Source organism: Pagrus pagrus (genome assembly GCF_965226575.1).
Source record: "Pagrus pagrus genome assembly, chromosome: 4".
NCBI classification, from domain to species: Eukaryota; Metazoa; Chordata; class Actinopteri; order Spariformes; family Sparidae; genus Pagrus; species Pagrus pagrus.
In genome coordinates this window covers 30,992,492-31,015,805 of record NC_140188.1, presented here as the reverse complement: position 1 = coordinate 31,015,805, position 23,314 = coordinate 30,992,492, and the positions used below count along the sequence as shown (strand labels likewise).

At 39.5% G+C, this 23,314-nt stretch overlaps 1 protein-coding gene across 3 annotated transcripts in view; it reads right to left on the bottom strand.

Annotated features, from left to right (window-relative positions):
- sgsm2 (small G protein signaling modulator 2) overlaps window positions 1-23,314 on the bottom strand; it is a 109,605-nt gene that overhangs the window by 29,113 nt on the left and 57,178 nt on the right. For all 3 annotated transcript variants that reach the window (XM_084351454.1, XM_084351455.1, XM_084351456.1), the window contains exons 3-5: window positions 16,170-16,338; window positions 4,146-4,313; window positions 1,886-1,953 (exon numbers count right to left, since the gene is read on the bottom strand). In XM_084351454.1, the coding sequence (XP_084207580.1) occupies window positions 1,886-1,953; window positions 4,146-4,313; window positions 16,170-16,338 (405 nt within the window). The remainder of the gene's footprint in view (window positions 1-1,885; window positions 1,954-4,145; window positions 4,314-16,169; window positions 16,339-23,314) is intronic.

The following is a 23,314-nucleotide window of genomic DNA, read 5'->3' as shown; positions in this document are numbered from 1 at the left end:
TATTAACAAACACACCTTAATATAAATCTTTTTATATTCATATAGCGTATATACATATAAACATATACACCCACAAAGTATGTACAGTGCACAAACTGATCATTTACTTATCAAACATTGATATAAGACAGATCTGCGTGGAGAACCATGAGTTTCCTGCCTGGTGTACAATATCTCAGATGTTCAAAGTATTGTCTTACATGCAGTTGAGACACTATATCATTGCTCTTATATAAAATAAGCTATATTTTGCTATAAAGCATGGTGTACTTTTTATTGTTCTTTTTTTTAAAAGTTCCATTATAAAAAGGCTCAGTAATTTCCTAAAACAGCTGAACACTGTAGATTTAAATATTAATCACGCAGGAGGTGTGGTGTATTTGTTGGGGACTATTTTTATCCATGGATTACTTCAAATTTGGTTCTCTAGTGGGTATTTCTGGGAGCAGGACAGTCTGTGTGGGATCGAGTCCAAAAAAAACTACACTGTGTGTGTTGATGGTAATGAAGGAACATGTCAGCCGGTGCAACAGTGTGACTCATAGATGTGTTTTTGTACAATGGATCTCTATGGCACAGAGCAAAAGATATTCCACACTCTGATACACACACATTACGTGTGAGTAGTTATACAGAGACAACCACCAGACATGTCCTTTAACATACGTTACCAATAATCTTATGGATAATTCAAGTTTAAGTGCCGCTGGTATTATTTAAGTAATCATAAAAATCTGCAAACAAATATGTCAGATAAACATAAATATAAATGGTTTTAATTGATGTGAGTCATAACATCATGTCATTTCAGTGGAGAATGACTGATTACATTTATGAGCTTTCCTACAATTTCTTTGTTTTAGGTATCATGTCATCTCTGTTACCTCCAATTCTCAGTATTGTGTTCCAGTTTCACACTATATACAAACTCTAATCATGTCTCTATAATAGGAGAAGAAAAAATGTACTTAAAGGTCCAGCATGCAGGATTTATTTATTTCATTTATTGAATGAATCGTTGTGTTTTTGTTACGAGCCCCTACTGAGGGACTCTTCCACCGACGCTGCCATGTTACACCACCGTGTTTCTATGGTAGCCCAGAATGGACAAACCAAATTTCACTTTTTTCGGCCATTTAGAAGCCACTTAAATGGAGAACGAGACGAGGGGTGTTCAGTTGTTGCGATCTGTAACCTCACTGCTAGATGCCACTAACTCCTACAACCTTGACCTTCAAGTAGAGCTTATAGTTTCAAGCATGCAAACAAAATGAATAATGGCAGCATCGAGATTAAAATGGCGCCACATAGCAGAAGAGATATATAATCTAACATTTGGGACAAAGTAACGTGTGTTTCTGTCGCAGGGTTCCTCACTTGTCCACCAGGTGTCCTCAGTGTGTCGTGCTGCCCTGCACACATGTTGCTGATGTTCCCTTATTCGCCCTACTTCGCCGCTATAGGCCTCATCTGCACCTTGTTAGTCAGTGTGGATACAGCTCGTGTTTCTCTTCCCTCAGCCAGTTGTCACACTGTTCAACATGTCTCCTCTGGTTTAGTCTGCTAAGCTGTTTGTTTTGTGTTCCTGCCTGACTGCCCATGTGTTTCTGCTTATTAAACTTTGTGTCTGGGTTCTCTGCCTCAGTCTCCTGCCTGCAGTCTGCCTTCAGCTCCTGAAGTGAAGCTGGCTTAAAATTGTATCCTATTACAAATAGGATTTGTAGTCATTTGTATGACTGCAATTCCTGGAATTTGTTTACCTAATGGCCGATTTTACATGAATATAGGAAAATCTGTTCTGGATTCCATTGTGTAGTACTTTTTGTTACTGGCCTCTGATCATTTTGGAAATGTTGGCAGTTAAAGCACAGTGTAATATACTCACCCAGTAGAGCTGCCAAGATGGGGCCGAAGACTGAGTCATGCATCAGAGCTTCCCTCTCATAGTATTTACTGCAGAAATAAGTGAATCAAAAGGAAAACTTAATTAAATGCCATCTGTCTCCAGTGAGGACTCCTCCTAGGCTTTATGTGGTAGGTGAAAGGAAAGTATCTTGTGATCTGCACATACTTAATTTCCCAGAAAGCATTTCAACTTAATTTGTAACAGATACTCTGTCAATGCACCGTGTAAACTGTGATTTTGTTGTTCTTTTCTGTACATGTGATCCCTCCTCTTCGGCTCTTCCTGAGGTTTCTCCCATCTTTTTTTCTCCCCCCGTTAAAAGGGGAGCTTTTCCTCACTTGAAACGACGGTCTAAGGACAGAGGATGTCATTCACTGTACAGATTGTAAAGCCCACTGAGGCAATGTGATTGTGATTTTGGGCTTTATAAATAAAACTGATTTGATTTGAACAATCTCCAAAGAAGAAACCAGAATGTACATGTTTCAGGCAAAGATCCACAGGCTTATCCTAAACTGGTATAGTTCAGTTGAGTAGATGTTCAGTTTCATATCAGCATTCCTCACACAAAACTACTGGCTGCATGTTATCCTGGGACCTGTATCACAGGTGATATCACAAAGGTGGTTAACTTTATAATGAGCAGATCACCATGGTAACCTATGGCGCACGTCAGCACTCCGAGTTAAAATGGGGATTTCAGACACAGAAGAGACTGTAACTTACCACACTAACAGCCTAAACAATGACTATTACAGCTGCATATTACCTGTGCTGTTTCCTTTATTCTTTATTTTGGTGTTTTTATACTCTTATTCTATTACTGCAGCTCTGGATAACACTATTAAATCTGCTCGGACAAATGAGATGATAATCAGAAATTTAAAGTAAACTGTTGCCTTTAATGATACTAAAAACATCTTTTGGCACAGAGTATTTGTAGTTGTCCTTCTGCTTTGCATGTGTTACATGTGCTGCATGACTTCTTTGATTCATAATAGTTTATCTATCATGTGACAAAAAGCACCAAAATGTCATTATGGAAAGCAAATGAATATCTGTATTATCCATTTACCTTACTATTGGGCTGACACATTCCTCTCCTGGCTGCACACAGTTGAATGCACACAGGGGGCGTCCTTAGTATTGGTTCTACTTGTCTCGTTGCTGTTTATTCTATTCTTCCCTGATTTGAGCCCGCCTCCTGACAGGAGTTGGATTGAATTTGCACGGCTGATAGTTACCCTTAACACCCTTTTGGCCCTGTAACCCCTGTAACACATATGCAAATACACGCGAATGTCCATCGCCTGCCGGTGATGAATGTGGGCAGTGCAGGATCAGTGTGCTGGTTTGTTTTCCTTTCCAGGGGACAACCACACACTTGCCTTATGCATAGGTTTACAGATATATTTACATGTACAGTACATCTATCATAGTTCTGTATATATATCTCATATCATTTTAAATCCTTTTTTTCTGCCCCAGAAATTCCCCTTTGGATAGCAGCACTTCATCTCATATTATTTTAAGGAATCTTCTGCTGCTTCTGATAACGCTCATGTGACAGCCATTTAACTAAGAATTCATTGTCTTTAATGTGAACATGTCGATACAAAATAGGCAAACCCAGACTTAACGGAGCCAGTTGATAATCAGCTTCTTGATATTATTTGTTCAGGATCACTTATGTTAGGCTCAGTGAAGCCAGGTGCTTGCCTGCTTCTTAATTCAGGCTGAAGGTCTACTGAGGCTGCTGTTTGTTGAGAAATGAGCGTCTATGATAGATTTCCTAAGGTGTCAAACACAAAAATTGATATTTACCCTGGACACTTGAAGCAGATTAGATTAACTATCCTGCAGTCGTCCAGTTCGCAACAAGTCAATAAAACTGTAACTTCACACAACACTTCTCAAGTTTCAAGCTGGATGTTTCTACATTTAAACAGTGTGATTCACACTGTCAGATGTCTGTGAACCCCACTGGTCCACTTCATGTTTGAGGCTTTGATCAGTGAAGTAGCCGTGGAAGTGAATGTGTGGACAGCTTGTTGAGGTGCACAGTGATGAGACAGAAACACAGAACAAAGCAAGCAGAGAGCGAACGCAGAAGCAGAATGGAACACTAAATAGGTAATTCAAGGGACTGCTCATCATTCAGCTACAACAAAGCCTGGAGTGGTGTGCTTGTGAGTCCCTGTTGTGCAACACCAGGGAGAGGGGAAAAAAAACTAATCACCTAGAGTTGTCCACAATGTACTGCACTATCTTGTCCAGAACTTTCTCGAAGAGAGCTGTCCGGACCCAGATGTGTTTGATGGCCTGGGCAGAAAGCGGCTGAGGGGGGCGGCTGGTGGTGGAGGAGCCCTGTCTCCTCAGAGGTTCATGGCCCACGCTCTGGGTTCTCCTGCAGGACACAAAGCACAATATTATTAATGACTGCTACTACAGAGAAGAGTTCATGTTTGTCTCTGCAGCCTGGAGAACATAAGACTTTTGGGTCTGATACTGACATGAATATTAAAGATGCAATATGTAAGAAATGGCCACCTGTTGATTTTATACTCCAAACAAATAGGGGCCAGCATATCACCAGAGTAACTGCTAACTGCAGCTGCCATTAGCTGGTCAGTTAGCCATGGTCTGGACTGGGAGCTCGGAGCAGCGGGGAAGTGTTGGTGTTTACACATGAGCACTGGAGCGTTCCACTGTGATGGGCTGTGGATAGCTGGTTAGTCACTGTCATTGTCAGTATTGTATTGAAGATAAAGAGAGGCTCTCTAAATCTATCCAAAAGCTTGGAATACACTGTACACCTCCACACAGACCATGCATAATACTACAGCAGATTGCACAGGTTACATTGTATTTAAGTCAAGCAATTCTGCTGCAAAACATACTAAAATGTTCTCTAGCCAAGTCATTTAGGTCTGCTGTTGCCTTGTGCAGGTATGAGCTGTGCAGCTTACTGAAGCTCAGAAATACAGATTTGTTCAATGTGCTGCTAATGGTGTAAGAACAGAATAAGATTAATAGTCAGCAGACTGGAGCTGGACACAAAAACATACAACAACCTAAAGCTGTATATTGACTTGTGTAAAATAATTTATACAAGTAAGAAATGTGAAGGTTAACAAATTTGACCATCAGGAGGCAGCGTTTAACAGCAAAATGAGTTGTTACATTCATTACCAATCATTATATCTAACAGCTGATCACAGTTGCTTTCCAATAATGCTGTACTATGTCAGACAAAAGGGGCCATTCTATGTGAGTAAGCATGTGGCTGAGGTATTTCATGAATATGGAAGCAGATACACGACGTCAGGCAGAAGAGAGGAGCACTTTCATTCCAGACGGAATTTGATCTCTACAGAAATCAGACAAAACTGCTCACACACGCCCACTTCCACAAGCTAATGAGTGTGTGCTTGTGCGTCTGTGCTGAGGGGGGCTGCCACAGTCACGATGTTAGCAATCCCCCGACGTGTGAGTGTGAGCTTGTGTGTGTGTGAAAGGAGTTTTTCGCTAAGTCACGATTTTTGCAGTCCCCTACCATTTTAAAAATGTGTGTGTGTGTGTGTGTGTGTGTGTATGTGTGTGTGTGTGTGTGTGTGTGTGTGTGTGTGCAGCGACAGTACTCCAGGGGAGGGGAGGGGAGCATCAGGATGTCAGAGATAAGACAGAATGCAAAAGAGACGAGGTCCTGTTCTAAATAAAACCTGCAGTGTGGTGCAGTGTCATGTAAAAATTCAGCTTTCAACTTAAGCTATACGTCGTTTTTGTCTTTACTTGTCGGCGATAAAAGGGGGGAAGCCATTGCCCTTGTTTGCAAAAATTACAAAAATGTATCCCCCTTGTAAACCTGCCATCCCCAATCCATGCCCTACAGTAGCAGAGACCGTGCAGAGGCAAAGGGGTTGTTAAGTTAAAATTGTTACAATGTGTGATGATGATGTTGATAAATCCTTGGTGCTTTCCATGGTGCTGATGCAGCAGATCAATTTGTCCCACCCTCCTGTCAGCTTTGTCTTGGATCAATAATATTCTCCAAACTGAATACAATATATACTCATTTTAATACTATATTGTTGCCTATATTATACATTTGTAATATGTAGTAGGGGTAGACCAATTATTGGCCCCGGACGATTATCAGGCTGATAGTAATCTTTTTCTGATTATCTGTATCTGTGTGTTTTCTGTCAGACTGCCAATAAAATAAACTAATTTAATAATGTGCTACTTTGGCTCTGATACAACATCCTCTCACCGCCCACAACACTATCTGATTGGTAAGATGTCAAAATAATAGCCTGTTAACAGTGAATAATCTGAATCTGAAGTAACAAGTAACTAAATGTATCAAATAAAAGTAGTGGAGAGGAAGTATAAAGTAGCAGAAAATGGAAATGCTCAAGTAAAGTAGGAACAGTACTTGAGTAAATTGTACTTGGGTTTATTTTATCACCAGTTGTTGTTGTTTTTTTTGCTGCAAATGAATATCAGTCCTGTATATCGTTTTTTTTTGTCTCCTTCATTTCTAATCATCAGTATCAGCCCTCAAAAAGTCACATCGGTCGGCCCGTAGTATTTAGAGATCATGGTCAAAGCAAGGTGACAAGAAGCAACATGTAGAGCGTAGAGAGTGCTTGTAGTCCAATAAGATTCCCATAATATTTCTGTGTTCATGGGTATAGGGGAAACTGTAGCTAAATCTTTTGGGAAATATTAATATCAATATAGTGTTAATACAACTAATGCACTGAACTACTCATTCATCCACCAACATTTATGAATACATTACTAATTAATTAATGTATTTACTAATTTGTATAATAAACCACAACCAAACCCCTTTGTTGGTGATCTGTCAAAGGGGGTCTTATACCACACATTTGAACTTTTGGGGAAATAATTAATTATGATTAAGGTAAAGCGTAACAGAAGTGGAATTTGTTCAGGTACTGTCTGTAAGAGTACAGAAAACCAGGGCAACAACAGTAAAGACAAACTACTGACAAGAGCACACAAAGACAAATCAACAAAACTGAGCTACAGATAAGACAATGAATGAATGAAGGAGATGAGTCAGACCAGTGAAGGTGAAGGGCGGCTGTGTTCAGAAACAATAGATTACTGTGTAGGAAAGCTTAAATATCAGACTCTGCTTGGCATCATTCAACAGCTGAGAGTGGTGAGAGGAAAAGAAGGAAGTTTGAATTATGAATCAGTATAATTAGTTTAGCACTAATTAAGTAAAGAATGAACTTCAAGAACAGAATCATCAGCATGTTTTCATTCAGCCCATTGTTGAATGAGGCTTCCATTTAAACTAGCCTGTGTATCCTCATATCTACAGAACATGCTCCTTATGAGCAGAAGGAGCTGTGATATCTGTTGTAACTCCTCCCTGTTGCTATGGTGATCCAGTTGTCATTCTGCTGCAGGCAGGGGTGGGGGTTATAAAGTGTTCACTACTACTACTGTACATTTTTACCTTAGTTACTCATTGTTTGTGGTGAGGTTGTAAATAAGAGACTCTGGACCCCTGTGAAGTCAGGCAGGCGTAAGAGCTACTGTCTCACTGATCTTCATCCATTTGTGTTTATGTTATTCATTATTTATAATGCTGTTATGAGTATATATACTTTCACTGATTAGTTGGATGACTGTTCTGTAATGAGCTATCCTATGTGCCTTCAGAATTCAAATACAAACTTAGATAAGCCTAAATAATATATTCTACACACTATAATCTTTTAAAAATTTAAAGGCAACACCAAATGTTTCTTCATTATCAGATATTCCTGGTTATCTCGAAAAAGTAAAGGCACAATACATCCATATATGAAGCTAATAAGAGAACTTCAGCGGCAGATGAATGAGTCTGTATAATTCTTTCATTCAATAATGTCATTCAATCTGGAAAATAAAACAAAAGGGCCTGAGTCGTACAGAAACCAATATTCTTCCTCTTTTTTCATTTCCAGATTGAATTAAATCATTTAATGAATGGATGATGCACAGACATAAATGGAATTTCAAAAACACATTGGTCTGGGACAGAAAAGATTAATGATGGAGCGTACTGAACCAAGCACCAGCTTTTGACTTTTGGTCTTGTTTAGAGTAGAGCCTTTACTCCTTATTGCATAACATGCAAACGATGCAGTGCTGTTGCCACCACTCTGTGAGAAAGAAGGCAACTAACTAATAGAATATTGGCATTAGAGTGCTGCTTACATAGAGTATATACGTACACACAGGCACACATAAGAGGCCCTGTTTCACATCACTTGTAAATTGTATTTTGGATTATTGGAGAAATAAGCTCTGTGGACAACACAAATTTGTGATACTTACATGTTTTGTTCAGCGAGATAATTTTCAGACCACTTTCATTTTTTTTACTAAACTATACTATACACACTTTTCCATAAATTGATCAGTCTACAAGTTATAAATGTAGAGCTAGAATACTTTAATATCTCTGACAGCCTCTGTTGTCTCATTTAGCCACTTGTTCTTGTTTGTCTTTAAATTTCAAATGTGGGGTGCTTACTGATGTATTTTATGTCGTAGAACAAAACGAAATGTTAACCACAGACCTTATTTCAGGCACTTCAGAAAAAAACCCATATCTGAGATGTGGGAACTGCAGATGTGCTAACTTTTTCCGGGTTTTAGGGCTCATTCCTGCAGCACTCTATAGACAATGCATGTTTCAAACTTATGAGAAAAGAAATGTATTCAACACGTTTGTTAAACCTCATAATGTGTTTTGTTGAGAAAGATTGAATATAAACATAACTTGTGTTCCTCTCCACAGGGCACCTTTATAATCCAGATGACAGAGGCAGAGCCAGCCTGATGCATAAACGAAGAAGAACCGGGAACCAGGACCTGAGCTGATGTTTGCTACATACATGAGACAGATTATCTCAAGTTAATAAAATTAATGCCTGCAATGAGAAGCCAGGGAGAGCGTTACAGCTGCTGTTCTCAGCTGAATGAGCGCAGTGAATACATTAATATAATAATAACATGAGGCTTGCAGATTTGATTTTCCACAGAAATATACAATCTTCATGGTCAGTCTTGGTTAATGTTGCTTCTATGGATCAGTACTTGGATTAATCTTTTAAGTTTTATAAAACAAAGATAAATGTGAATGTAACATTACAACACTGTGCACACATTATTCACAATACAGCTCATTGAACAAAATAATGTATTCTGTGATGATGTGTTGCCTCGATGCTTCTGTTCACAGGAGTATAGGATCTGTTCACAGGAGTATAGGATCTGTTCACAGGAGTATAGGATCTGTGACGGATAGAAGCTTTGTGTAAATCTGTTGTAACAAACATCCCCTGCTGTCTCTCCTCCTCCATGCTGCACCGTCATTGCTCTTTATAAATTCAAAATGTCAACAAATGTCAACATGTAGCTAACTGCATTGATTACAATGATTAAAACCAGATTGCATTTTGAGGTGACAGATGAATATTAATGTATAAAGGAATATGTCAGGGTGATTTATTAGGCCGCTGGATTTGCATGATGTGAATTTCAGTTCTTGTGCAGGGCTTGATGATGATGGGGCGGACCCACTGTCATTTACTGTAGCTATGACAGTAGATGGACAGTTACAAATGTATTTGATCTGATTGAGCATTATAAACAAAGATACTGGATATTGTGGTGTCTAAGATATGGTGTGTATGAGGTATAAATAGTTCAGGATGCTTAAAAAACATCCAAAATGTCCAAACATGTCTGAGGGCCGAGGCCTGGAGGTGGGTTTTAGATGCTGTTTGATGATTTGATAAATAATCTGAAGTATAATGTTGCCTTAAATCCAATTAGCCTCCATGTGGAAATAAATTAAGATATAGCCTGATGGCCAATGCTTACTCAGAAAAGAAATGAATGTGTGCCATAAAGTTATTGATTTGTATTAAGTCAGAGCCACACAGAAAGCTCAGGTCATCTTATAAGACTTCACTAACTCCCCAGAGGTGACACACATAGATACATAAGGTATTTTGTTCCATCAGCGACTGGCTTTTTAAACAAAATGCTGTGGACACGGTGTCACCGTCATCATTGACCTGTTGTGTAATTTGGAAAAAAAAACATTTTGCCATTTTTCTATCAGTTATGAAACATTTCAGTCACCAAAGCAACTGCAGAGATCTGGGAACACAAAAGCATTGTTACAAAGAAGTCCAGCATGGCCAGACAATCAGACAGGTTGTAAACAAGCCAAGAGTTTCTTCAGAATGTCTAAAGCGCTATTCAGAGGTAAAATTGAAAGTGAGCACAGACAAAATGTCACTAAGTGGGAACCATGAAGTCTTTCTGTAAACTATGGGGGGACTCTTGGTGGGGCAGTGGGTCACTTTTGCAAGCCTTAAGAGGTTGCTTATACTGTAAGAGATGCATTTTTCATCAAATCCTTTGTGTGGTTCTGTCATCAGCAGTGTCAGCTGTCAACTGTCTGTCTGGAGAAATATCAGGTAATGAAGTGGGTACAGTGCAATACCTAGAAGACGATAAAACGGGCCTGCTTCTAACGAATAACTGCCAATGTCATTATTAATCAAATAATTGTTTTATTAAAGAAATTTTTAAAAAATACAAAAAATGGCCATTATAATTTCGAACAGAACACGGTGATGTATTTAATATTTTTTTATACATATTTATATTATACTGAGTATCAAATCAAATCCTCATATTTGAGAACGACCATAACAGTGATAAATGATTGAAATAGTCGAAGCTGATTCATTTTTAGTTGATTAACTAATAGCATCACCCCAACAACAAATGTCATTTTCATATTTAAATACTCCAGCTAAGGATGTTATGTTTTCCCCTGTGTCTGTTGGTTTGTCTGCAGGATTACACAAATATTACCAAACAGATTTCTCCAAAATGTGGATGGAGGATGAGTCTCAGCCCAGAATTAGACCCCATTAACTCTTGGTGCAGATCCCGATTAAGGGATGGATCCCAGAATTTTTCCCCACTTTCTTTAAGTTGTGATATAGGTTGTTTTTTTTTGTGGTTTTTTTACATTTTCGTTAATGTCTCAGTGAATAATGCATGGACTTCAATTAAAAAGAAAAAGAGATCTAGCAGATTTAAATAGGTTTAATTTGATATTGCATCAATCAATTAAAGGTGACTGTTGGGCCTTGGCTGAGGTATGCGTTCCACTGAGTGTTCTAGTTCCTACTGATATATATCCATTCTACCATCTCATCACCCATAGACAAAGTAGTTTATAAGAGAATGGACTGACCACTCATAGTACAACATTTGTCATACTGTCATTTTACCATTTGCTCTCATTTTCCCGCAAACCATACGACCATATGAATATTCATGTTTCTTGGCCCATTTGACTTAGCTTGAGAGATGTTGCCACACCAGAGACTCAAACATAACTATGACAATAAGACCCCAAGTGTAATACTGTATGTGCAGTGTAAGTAAGTGTAATAAGTGTAATTATCCTTTAATATGTATAAGAGCTGTTGGCATGGATGCTAGAACTGCGGGATAGAAAATTAATTCAGATACATGGCAGCTTAGCTCTTTACCCCATGTGTCTGGAAGAAAACTAAGGAGAGGAGAAGAGGCTGGTGTGTTGATAACTTAACACCTTCTCACTGTCTGTTTGGGTGAGAAAAAGATTAAAAAACGAGGGAGACAACAGAGGTTATAAAGGAATTTATCACAGAGAGACAAGGAGTCATGGCAGGGTGTCCACTGGCAGCCTCTGGCAAACAGAAACTAAAATACAGCCTCTTCACCACACACACACACACACACACACACACACACACACACACACACACACACACACACACACACACACACACACACACACACACACACACACACACACACACACACACAGCTGTAATTACCATCCACTTGTTACTTTTTATTCCACTGTTGATGTCTGCTCATATTCTCTCCCTCACTCTCTCTTGTTACCCATCATGCTCTCTGCCTCTTTCGCAAACCACGTTGCCATGGCAACCAGGGTACATGAGAGATGGAGCCCTGAGGTGGGATGACAGGGAGAAGGGGGAGGGTGGGAACATGCCTGTGTGAGTGTGCATGACTGTATGTTGGCATTTTGGTGGAGGGCTTTGACTTGTGCAAACCAGATCCATACACAATAATTAGCTTTAATGTTGTGTGCGTTTTGTCTGGGGAAATAAAGGCCAATGAGATGTGACAGAAGAACGAGAGACAGCGGCTGATATGAAGACAGAGAGCTGAGCGCCCAGCGTACCAAAACACATTTAACTCTGCTGATTTACATCGCATAATGCAGCCATGTTGCCATGACGTCTCGCTACACATTCTGCCTGTGTTTTATTGTTTGTGCATCATCTATGTAGAAATGGAGGTGTGTGTATGTGTGTGGGCTTTGTTGCCCAAAGCTTTCTCTCCTCCATTTGGAAACCTCTGTCTGCAGCCCTGGAGAGACATGTTGTAGCCATGTGGCTCAGACTAATGGACGATTAATGGGCTCGCAAACAGCTCAGCCAGTACCTAAGTGCCTGCAGATAAAGCAGTTTATCATACTCTGTGTGTACACACATAGACACAGAAATACATATGCAAACACGGAAGAATACAGTACACACCAACCCACCTCGTACACACACTAACACACACACCTAGAAACAGTCCTGAGGCTTATCACAGTGTGTACACAGATTGCTCAGCTTTAGTAAACACTCAACTGACCAGAGATTGCGTCTGCAGGTGATGGAGTGCATCTGTAGCTGTGTGTCTCACATGGAGATAATGACCTGCGAGGCGGTCTATCATCTCAATTGCAACGACTCTCTGAAATTCTGTGCTGACTTGTTCAGCTTTTTCATAGTTGGATATCATTTTAAGTGTCTTAGAATATGAATCAGCATTAGTGATGTTGAGTTACTTTCTACAGTTGTGTTTGTAACATTGATGAAACAGCAAAATTAAAAGATGTGTGGCTGAGTGTGTGAGAGAGAGAGCGAACACCAGAGACAGAGAGCGACGGTGAATGAGAGCAGAGGAAAAATAGTGAAGATGTCAGTTTTGCTGTAAATTTCAATTTTAAGGTCACGCTGTTACCATGGTTACGGCTTGCCCGTTTACCCTGATTACAGACATGTACTGTGGACATTACAGTGAAAAGGCATTGTTCTACGTGACGTGACTGAACGCAACCCCAAACGAGGACATCATCTCTAAACTTTTGTCCAAACCGGAACCCATTAGGTCCTGTCAGGTATCCATGCTATGTTTCAAACCACATGTAATGATATGTAAACTGGGCCAAAGAAAGCGTATGTTACCACGTGGCTAACTGCTGCTGTTGCATGGATGATATACCTATGCAGCCCCCATGAAAACCGAACAACTAAAAGGAAAAGAACAAACTGCTGAGGTAATCAGTCAAGAGATAATGTCAGATCCATTTCACAAGGACTCACAACACTGGAGAACGCTCCCTTTCAAAAACCGCACCTTCTTTCACTCATTTAGCAAGAATGTCTGGGAGTCCTTCTGAAACAGATAATACTTATTTGACTAGACAAAAAACAGATGTGCGTGTATTTTATACACTGATTGCAAGATAACACATTTAAGTTGTTTGACCTTTAATAAATATGTCATGATGTTACTGATGGTGTACTTTACAATGAACTTATAGTTATTGTAAATTTATATGGCCCAAATATAAATTCTACCCCTTTCTTCAATGGACTAAATACTATTATTTTACAATACGCAAGTAAACCCATTGTAATGGCAGGTGATTTTTATGCTCTTCCAAAATCCAGAATTGGACAGGAGTGGTAAACCCCTTCCATCTGACTGAACTATTTCAGCTGCTCTTAATAACCTATGCATAAATGCTGGAGCTGAGAAATTTGTAACATGATATATAGTGACCATTGCCCCATAACATTAGCCTTCTCTCCATCCATCCATCAAACCCTCCCGATGGAAACGGAATAATTCCTTACTCCTAAATGAAGACCTGATTAATATGATTAACACTGAAACACAAAACCTTTTTTTGATATAAACAGTGAATCAGTCAAATCTTTTGCAACAGTTTGGGAAGCATATAAAGTTACATGTAGAGGTCGGTTGATCAGTTTTGCAACTAATCAGAAAAAAATGAGAGCGAAGAAATTGAACTAGAAGCAGCTCACAAAGCAAACCCAAAGAATGATCAGTTATATATGGAAGTGCTAAAAAAAAAGGTAAAAATCAAAGTCTTATTGAATAAAAAGACACCATTGAAAATGTTTTTCAGTAAAATAAATTTGCCTAGTCTATCCCCTGAAGATAGGGAAAATCTTGAAAAAACAATTTCTCAAGCTGAGTTTTTAGCTGCCATTAACAACATGGCCAGTGGCAAGGCCCCTGGTGAGGACGGCTTCAGTTTAAATCTATATAAAACCTTTTCATCCAAATAAGTCAATACATTATAAAGGGCCAAAGGCCAGAGAAAATAGTAACTTAGCTGAATCAACACAAATTTCACTCATTACAGTTCTACTTAAACCAAACAAAGGCCCCTTTTATTGTGGTGGATATCATCCTATTTCACTTTTAAATTCAGAGACAAATATATTTGCAAAAATTCTGGCAAAGAGATTAGACTAGATTTTACCCAAACTCATTCACATTGACCAAATTGGTTATGTAAGATCCAGAAAAATTGCAGATACTATGAGAAAGCTGTTCCAAATAATGCATTATGCTTATTCAACATCTGAACCAACAATTGTGGTGTCTTTAGTCACATCTTTTTAAAACATTGGATACATTTGGATTTGGCCCTAGATTCATAAATTATATCCCATTGATATACGCACCAAAGGCCAAGATTATTACAAATAGCACAATTTCTGAACCATTTGAACGTAGACGAGGGACACCTCAGGGGTTCCCTTTGAGCCCCATGCTCTTTGTTTTATCATTAGAACCTTTGGCCATACTTGAAATGACAACATTAAAAGGAATTAAAGCACTGATAACGGAAATCAAAATAAGTCTTTTTGCAGATGACATTTTGCTAACAGTCGCAGATCCCTAGTGTCTATTCTAGACACAGTAAATGAATTTTGAGCCATTTCTGGATACAAGATTAATTGGGATAAGTCAGAAGCGTTGCCCTTTAATGTTCATTGCCATAAGTCAGATATTGCCAGTTTGCTCTTTAAGTGGTCACCTGATGGGATGCGTTATCTTGGCGTGACTCTAAGATCCAATATACATGATATTGCCCCATTTAATTTGAAACAGCTTGTAAATTATGTCAAAGAAGATGTTGAAAGATGGAAAACTCTCCCTCTAAGTATTTGGGGTAAAATAGATAGCTTAAAGATGAATGTTCTACCAAGGATTACTTTCCTCATGGCAGCTATTCCCCTTCTCTTGTATGAAAGTTTCTTCAGAGGTCAATAGATAATTTGGAGAATTCTTATGGAACAACAAGACACCTAAGGTCAGCCTAAAGAATCTGCATGTAGATAGGAAAAAGGAAGGTCTTGGCCTTCCAGATATATACAAATATAACATTGCATTCAACTCTAGATATCCTTTGAAATTGGGCTATTATTTCAATTCAAGAGACACAAGATGGGAAAGTATAGAACAGGAGGCCTTAGACATGTTGAAAGAAAAGTTATGTGGTACAGCCGTGTATATAAGGACATCGACGACCCTTTGATTCAATTTTCTTGCTCCATCACGAAAACATTTCAGAACCTGATCAATTTTAAGTCAGTAACTCTCCTAGTCTTCCATTATGGAGTCAAATAAAAAAAAAAAAAAACGTTATTCCGTCTTCTCATACAAAACTGCCTCTGATGGTAAATTTATTGTAGCTGATGTTAATTAGTCGACGTTCTAGTGCATAATTAAAGTTACACTTGGAGTCTTATTATCCTCCATCACAAAGTGGGCTGTAATGGAGAAGAGTGCCTCTTTCTCTCTGTAATTAAGACGACAGATTCACTCAATTCTCACAAATTAAAGTCTGATAGTGGTGTATGGTCCCTTGTGAGAACACTCTGAAACATTGAAACTTAAACGTGAAATCAAAACAGTTTCTTAAACAATATCTAACTAATGAATGCTCACTCACTGTTAAATACGCACAGTTTAATTGTATTCAGTTAGTGAGAAAGTAAAAACTCAGTAAGAGGGGAAGAACTCCAACCTGGTGAGATCCGCCTGCTGCTGGAGCTGCTCTTGCACTTTGCGGCAAACTTCCGCGGCTGTGTCATAGACTTTGCCGACTTTGGTGAAGAGGGCGGCGATCTTGTCACTGCGGAGAAAACCAGCTGCCCGTCTCTTCAGCAGGTGACTCAGGCAGGCCTCGATGGCAGCTGGAGAGAAAGATGAGGACAAGAGTCAGGAGTGATAATACAGACAAGAGAAGAAAGCAGGGGCGAGACATGGAAAGAAATGCCCAACATGAGGAAGGCAGCCTGAATGACAGTTTGTTAGCAATATAAAGATGGAGGACAGTAGAATAAAATAGGAATCTTCAAAAATGTTGAACCATTCTGTGTACTTTGAGGAACTACTGACAGCTATGGGCGTGGTTTAGGTGTGAAGACCAGTGAGAGAAGCAACTGTTCATTTGAAAACAATGGCGATGGCGAGGTTAGCAGATGCTGCTACAACATCAACTATATCAGAACTGGGGAGTGTATTTCATTGAAAGAAGAGCAAAGAATGGCATTGAAGGATTTTCTTAATAGAAAAGCTGTTTTCCCTCCTGACCGAGACTTCAGTGAACTTTCCCCAAGAAAATAGCATCCCCCCCTGTGAGTGAGAGTCAGACAGTGTCCACTGTTTACTGATGGTGATTATGTAATTATGTAATTTAGAGCAAAAAACTTTCCAGGATGCATGGTGACACATGACACATTAAAACTGCATCCATATGATATTAAACAGTCTGCGGATACTTATTTAGATTAACAGGTGGACACCGGGGGAAACACGTTAAAAAAAAACACACGGATGTCAACGTTATGTTGTGTACTGTCACACCTCTTTTGGTTTCACAGCGCCACATGCTGTATGCAATGACACACTTGAGCGGCTTTAAGGCTTCATGGCTTGTTGGGGGAGGTTCCCACTCAGACCACTCGAAGGTCACAATGTGCTCAGTGTGAGATATTTTTGGTGACTCTAAAAAGGTCCATACTCTGTTGAGCACAAACATGCTCAGATCATTTCATGGAAACCTGCACTTCAGATTTTGTCTGTAGATTTTTTATTGCCGACCTGTGCAGTTGGTCGAGCTACAATATCTTCTCCTGCACCTAATTTCTCTGCAAATGAGCTGACCACAAAAGAATAAAGAGAATAATGAATTTACAACATACAGTGTCGCCTGCATCAACACAAATGTCAACATGTGGCTGCGTCTCATCTCTTCATTCCACCTCCAGGCTTTCAGAGTTTTGCTAATGGACTTGTTTGTGGAGATAATGTTATTAGTGAACACTTTCCTCTGTATCTCTTGCTCCAGGAGAGAGATGACAGCTGCTTATTAAATCAGAAGCAACACAGTCACCATAAATGTCATTTTCAGAAGTGAGACACCACACCTTTAAATATTGAGAGGGTTGAAGGTAACCTGTGTGTAGCTGCTCCCTGAGTGTGCCCTTTACACTGTGGGCACTTGTGTTGTCCATTCATTACTGAAAACGATAGGATCATGTACATTTTAATGATCGCTGTGAGGTTAATTGGCTCTCACAGCAAAAAGAACAGTAATTTCTAGAAAAACGGTCGGTTGTAAAAGTAGCAACAGAATGTAATGGTTAGGCTCTTTGAGGACATCTGCATTATATGAGGGATCAGAACAAAACATAACATAGATAAATTATATGTCTAAAAGGAAGACAAATCAAACTTTACTTACATCTATACATTATGTGCACAAGATGAAGGAACCATGGTTCAGAGCTATTTTTAAAGAGTAACTAAACCCCTAGGTTTTGGCTGAGGTGCATCTAGGCTGAAAATTCAAAAAATGCCTTGATTGTGGGCGGCGTCCAGTCCCCGCCACCACCACCACCTCACACCTGCAGAAACACATACAGAGAGGCGGGGCCAACAGTGGTGGCTCGTGATGTAAGCTGCCTCCAAAACCTCATCGGCCTCCATCTCAGCCAATAGCAAAATTCAATTGTAATAGCCGGGTTTCAACCCATAGAGGGCAGTCACTCTTACATTTTTACAACAAAATACGCCAAATTGAAATACTTAATTGAAAGACCAGAATAAATCTACAACACTACTTCATACCCAAATACATTTGTTTTCAGCAGAAAAACGTGGTTTGGGGGTTTAGTTACACTTTAAGTCTTCTGGATCAAGTCCAAGACGTGTCTTTCAGGTCTGTCAATGCTTAGTAAGCGAACTACTACAGCACAATGGCAAAAATTTAACAATGACTTCTTTTCAAATAGAAACAGTGCAATGCACATTGTCAAATTTAATACCTTCTTATTAAATAAGTCATATCTTATTCTTTCTGATGACAGATATCCATTTCATTGGGTACCGGAGCACACCTATGACGCGTGCTGGCATACACACACGGTTACGTTTCTTTTATGCCACAAGATCATGGTCGTCATTATCGCTGCAGTACACATACCTCCAGATGCTAATACTCATATAGCATTGGGCTACTTGTTTACAGCCATTAGTACAACAGAGCACCCACCCAGATGGAGTATTTGTAATTGCAGGGGATTTTAACCAAGTAAACTTAAAGACTGTCCTGCCCAAACTCTATCAACATGTACAGTTTCCCACATGGGATAAAAACACACTTGGCCTTGTTTACAGTAACATCAAACATGGACTTAAATTACATCTGGGCCAGTCTGAGCACATCTCCTTGTTCTTAACTCCAGTCAGGTCATTAACCTTAAGAGGGGCATCAGAGATGCCAGAGCAGCTTACAAGCAAAGGATTGAGAACCACTTTGGAAACTCTTTGGAGCCCCCTGTCGTGCATAGCAAGGCATCTGTCATATCACCAATCAAAATAATAATGCCAACCTGAACACCAGCAGCAGCGCCTCACTGGCAGATCAGCTTAATCTCTTCTTCGGCCGCCATGAGTTGGAGAGCACAGAGACTGTCATCACCACTGCCTCAGCCTCAGCTTCCAACAGCCATATGCACCGCTGCAGTTCGTGGACTACAGTTCTGCATTCAATACAATCATCCCTAGCAGACTGATCTCCAAGATCTCCCACCTGGGCTTTGACAACATCTGTCTTTGTATTAAGGACTTCCTTACGGACCGGCTGCAGGCAGTCAGGATGGGCCCCCACCACTCTTCCACTATGTCACTCAGCATAGGAGCCCCACAGCGGTGTGTGCTGAGCCTATTCCTCTACTCTCTGTACATCCATGACTGTGCAGCAATCAATCACATGAAGATAATCATAAAAACAAAACAACAAAAAAAACAAAAGAACTGATAACTGACATCAGGAGTAGACAGGATGACCACCGACCACTGCAAATAAATGGAGAGACAGTAGAGAGAGTATCCAGCTTCAGGTTCCTGGGCACACATATCTCAGATGATCTCATGGCCTACCAACACACACTCTCTGGCTAAAAAGGCACAACAGCAGCTTTACTTCCTCAGAAGTCTCAGGAAGGTCAACCTGCCACAACAGCTGCTGCTGTCTTTTTACCACTGCTCCATTGGGAGCATATTGACTTATGGGATCCTGGTGTGGCATAGCAGCAGCTCCATGGCTGACAGGAAGGCCCTGCAGAAGGTAATAAACACAGCCCAGACAATCACAAACACATGCATACGTGCAATGGATGGCATCTACACCTCTCGCTGTCTACGGAAGACATCCTGCAGCCTGAAAGATCCATCTCACCCTGCCCATCACCTGTTTGACCCCCTGCCCTCAGGAAGGCGCTACAGGACTATCAAAGCACGCACAAATAGAGTTAGACAAACCATTACCATTACCAAAACCATCACCATACTGAGCATTTCACTAAAGAACACTGTAATTTCTGAACTGTGAAGCTCCTGTGCAATACTCTTATTATTTTAAGTGCAATATGCTCTTTTGACGCAAGTGCAATGCAAACAGGTCCACCTACCTTTTCAGGACCATGTACGTAGGTACTGTGTATGTATGTCTATACTCCTGGGTGTGAGTGTGTGTTTTTTTGCTTTTGGCTGAAAGACACTGTGTATATGTTTAGTTAACTTATGTAGGTTCATTTGACTATACGTATTTTTCATAAGAACAATGAACAAATATGTAAGCTATTCAGTATCAGGGACCACAGCAGCCTGACCACTCATATTTTAATGTTAAAGCAACATTTTACAGTGTTATCAGCGAGTATCATTAATATTTCTACACTGTACTGTACAGAGCTGTCTGTGTTGCTTGCTGAACACACACACACACACACACACTGAGTCAAAAACCCGAACATATAATTTGAATGTCAGAAGGATATAGGGATGGAAGGAAATTTTAACTCCTAATTGGCTGAATGGACACACACAGATTATATTGGCATGTATTGCATTCTGACCGAGGATGATGTGAAGCACACAGTCCCAGTTGTTTGTACAGTATGTAGACATGTAACACTATGCTCAAGGGAAAGGTAGCCCCTGGAGCACACATTAGTTTCAATGATCTCTGCAGCAACTAAGATGGTGTATCATTTAACCGTGGGAGCGTTTACAGAAAAACATTTTATAGATATTCTTGTCACAGATTCCTTGCACAGTAGCTGAACACTCCATCTGTTGACAATAAAGGTACAGTGTGCAAGATTTAGTGTTGGTAGTGGAGACCCGCTCCCTCTGCAGCTGTAAAAGGTTCATTCTAAGGTTGCGAAAACTCAATGATTCTTAGTTACAGGAGAATATACACAAATGAAAATTACATGATCAATATCATAAATGTGATACTCAGTTTCTGAATGGATCCCCCTAATCCTACACACTGGGCCTTTCATTAAAACAAGGCAGCCAGCATGAAAAAATAATTTAGTACAGACACGGGAACGGCAACATTTACTTTAACTACATTTTTACAATATGTTTTCCAAATGAATGAGCAATAAAAGAGCAATAAACAATGCTACAATATGGCACAGCTAAGGCAATGACAGCTCACATTATCTGGCTGTCATAGTAACATATTCTTTGGCTTATGAAGCATCAACGTTCACAGAAATAAATGTTTATGAAAGATTAAGTTAAGTATTTATCTGTGATACTAAAACTTCTGTATTCTTTTGGGTAAATAAATGCCTATATTCATTCACTTATTACAGTTCTTCATATATGTCACATGTGAGCCATATACACAGAAAACGCAGAAGCTCAAATGCACTGTTATATACCAATGGGACATGCAGCAGAAACTCAATTGACGCATATGCAGAAAATGAGCAGAAATGGAGGTAAACAGTCTTTCTAGCTGTGACCCATCCATTAGCCATTTCCTTCCCTCTGTAACTGCTGCATTAATGCTTGTCCATAATGAGCATTTAAGGGCTGATGGTAAAACCAACACTGTTACACAATTATTCAAGCTAAAACAAACTGAGAATTTGCCCCATACTCATTTCAATGTATGTGGTTCGTGATTTAAGTGTTAATAATGTGCTGGCTTACTGGTAAACAAAAATTGAATAAAAGGTTTTCAGAAAAAAATGAATTCATGCAAATGGATCCTCATGACACACCACAGAGAATAACTTCCTTCATTTTAGAGGAAAAAACATCCATCTGCTGTATGAATTCATATCAGGGCTGAGCTTTTGAGGCTGTCTGTTTGTGTTTTTCTTCTGTAAGGGGAATCTAGTGGATATTACAGTGGAACATAATGACAACAACAACAACAACAACAACAACAACATAACTCTCTGCAATGCTGGGAAAAACTAGTGCTTTATGGGTGTAATAGTCTGCTTTTATTGCTGCTTAGAGGAAGCACTGAGAGGCTTGAGGTTTTTAGCTCAAAAAGCTGTCTGTAAAGTATATTCACAGCAGCTTTGTTCTGGCAGATTATCATGTTAATGTGTCAACCTATGGAGAAGTATTGTTGCTATCCAATAATACTGCAGGGATAGTAAGGATTAACAGCTGTTAAGTTTAAGCGTGTAATAGTCTTGGAGGGAGCATTAATGCACGGTTGTTTCTGTGGAAACACAAAAACTGAGCAGAGGATGCAAGCAGCTCTCCTCTGGGAGAGACTGCACCCAGCTCCTCTCACTCTGCTGCCTTCCTTCACTGCTAATTCATGTTTTGGGTGTCTGCATCTCTGATGAATCATCAAATTCTGTCTATTATGAGCGTAATTACTTCAAATTAGGATTAAGGGGGAAAAAAACATGCATGAATAAATGCTTTAATTGAGACATACCCAAGGCCACAAGACTAGAGGGACAAAATGTATACAGACAGTCGCACATCTGTGTCCCTATAGTTCCTGCTCCACCTAGCATCCATCCATCCACTAACCAATAACTAATAATATATTGTACACTTATGCTTGGGCAGCATTGGTTTTGCATATCATTATACTAATAATCTGAACCACTGAGCACTTATTGTACATTATATGACCAACTACAACAATAACTTGTTTTGATACGATGTTGATTGAGGTATAATCTACTTTCTATTCTGTAACAGTGCTGTGAAAAGTTAACCGTGTTCCACGTTCTTAAAGTTACAGTTGCATTCAGTGATTTTTGGCCACTAGGGGACAGAAGTTCATCAAACACCGCTGCCACATATTGGTTCAGTAGAATAAATGATTGATTAGTGCCCAACCCTCATGGGTTTACAAGACACCAAAAGTACAGTTGTTGTGGTCAAACAATTTCATTACATTGCATTTAATTACAAAATTATAAATTGTTCTGCAGCTCTGTCTTAAACAAAACATTCTAAAATTTTTCATAATCATCCAACCAAAAGAAATCAGCATAAATGGAGGACATTTTAGTAAATTGTACATCCCTGTATATAATCATAGATAGGACAGCAAACCAAGAAATTAATTCTCAATTCTCAATTTAACCCCCTCTGGAGTGAACCTGCCTGTCTCCAAGGCTAATGGTAATGTTCCTGAGCGTTAACCGCACATAGGGATCTTTGCCTGTGGTTTAAATTATACTTCACATAGGGTTCTACAGTATAACTGTCCTTCATGAAACAATAGGTTCGTAACTTTTGCTTTTGCTTAATGTTGATGTTGAATAAACTATTGCTTATTTACACATCCAGCAGACACAGAGTAACATTAACATTAATTTG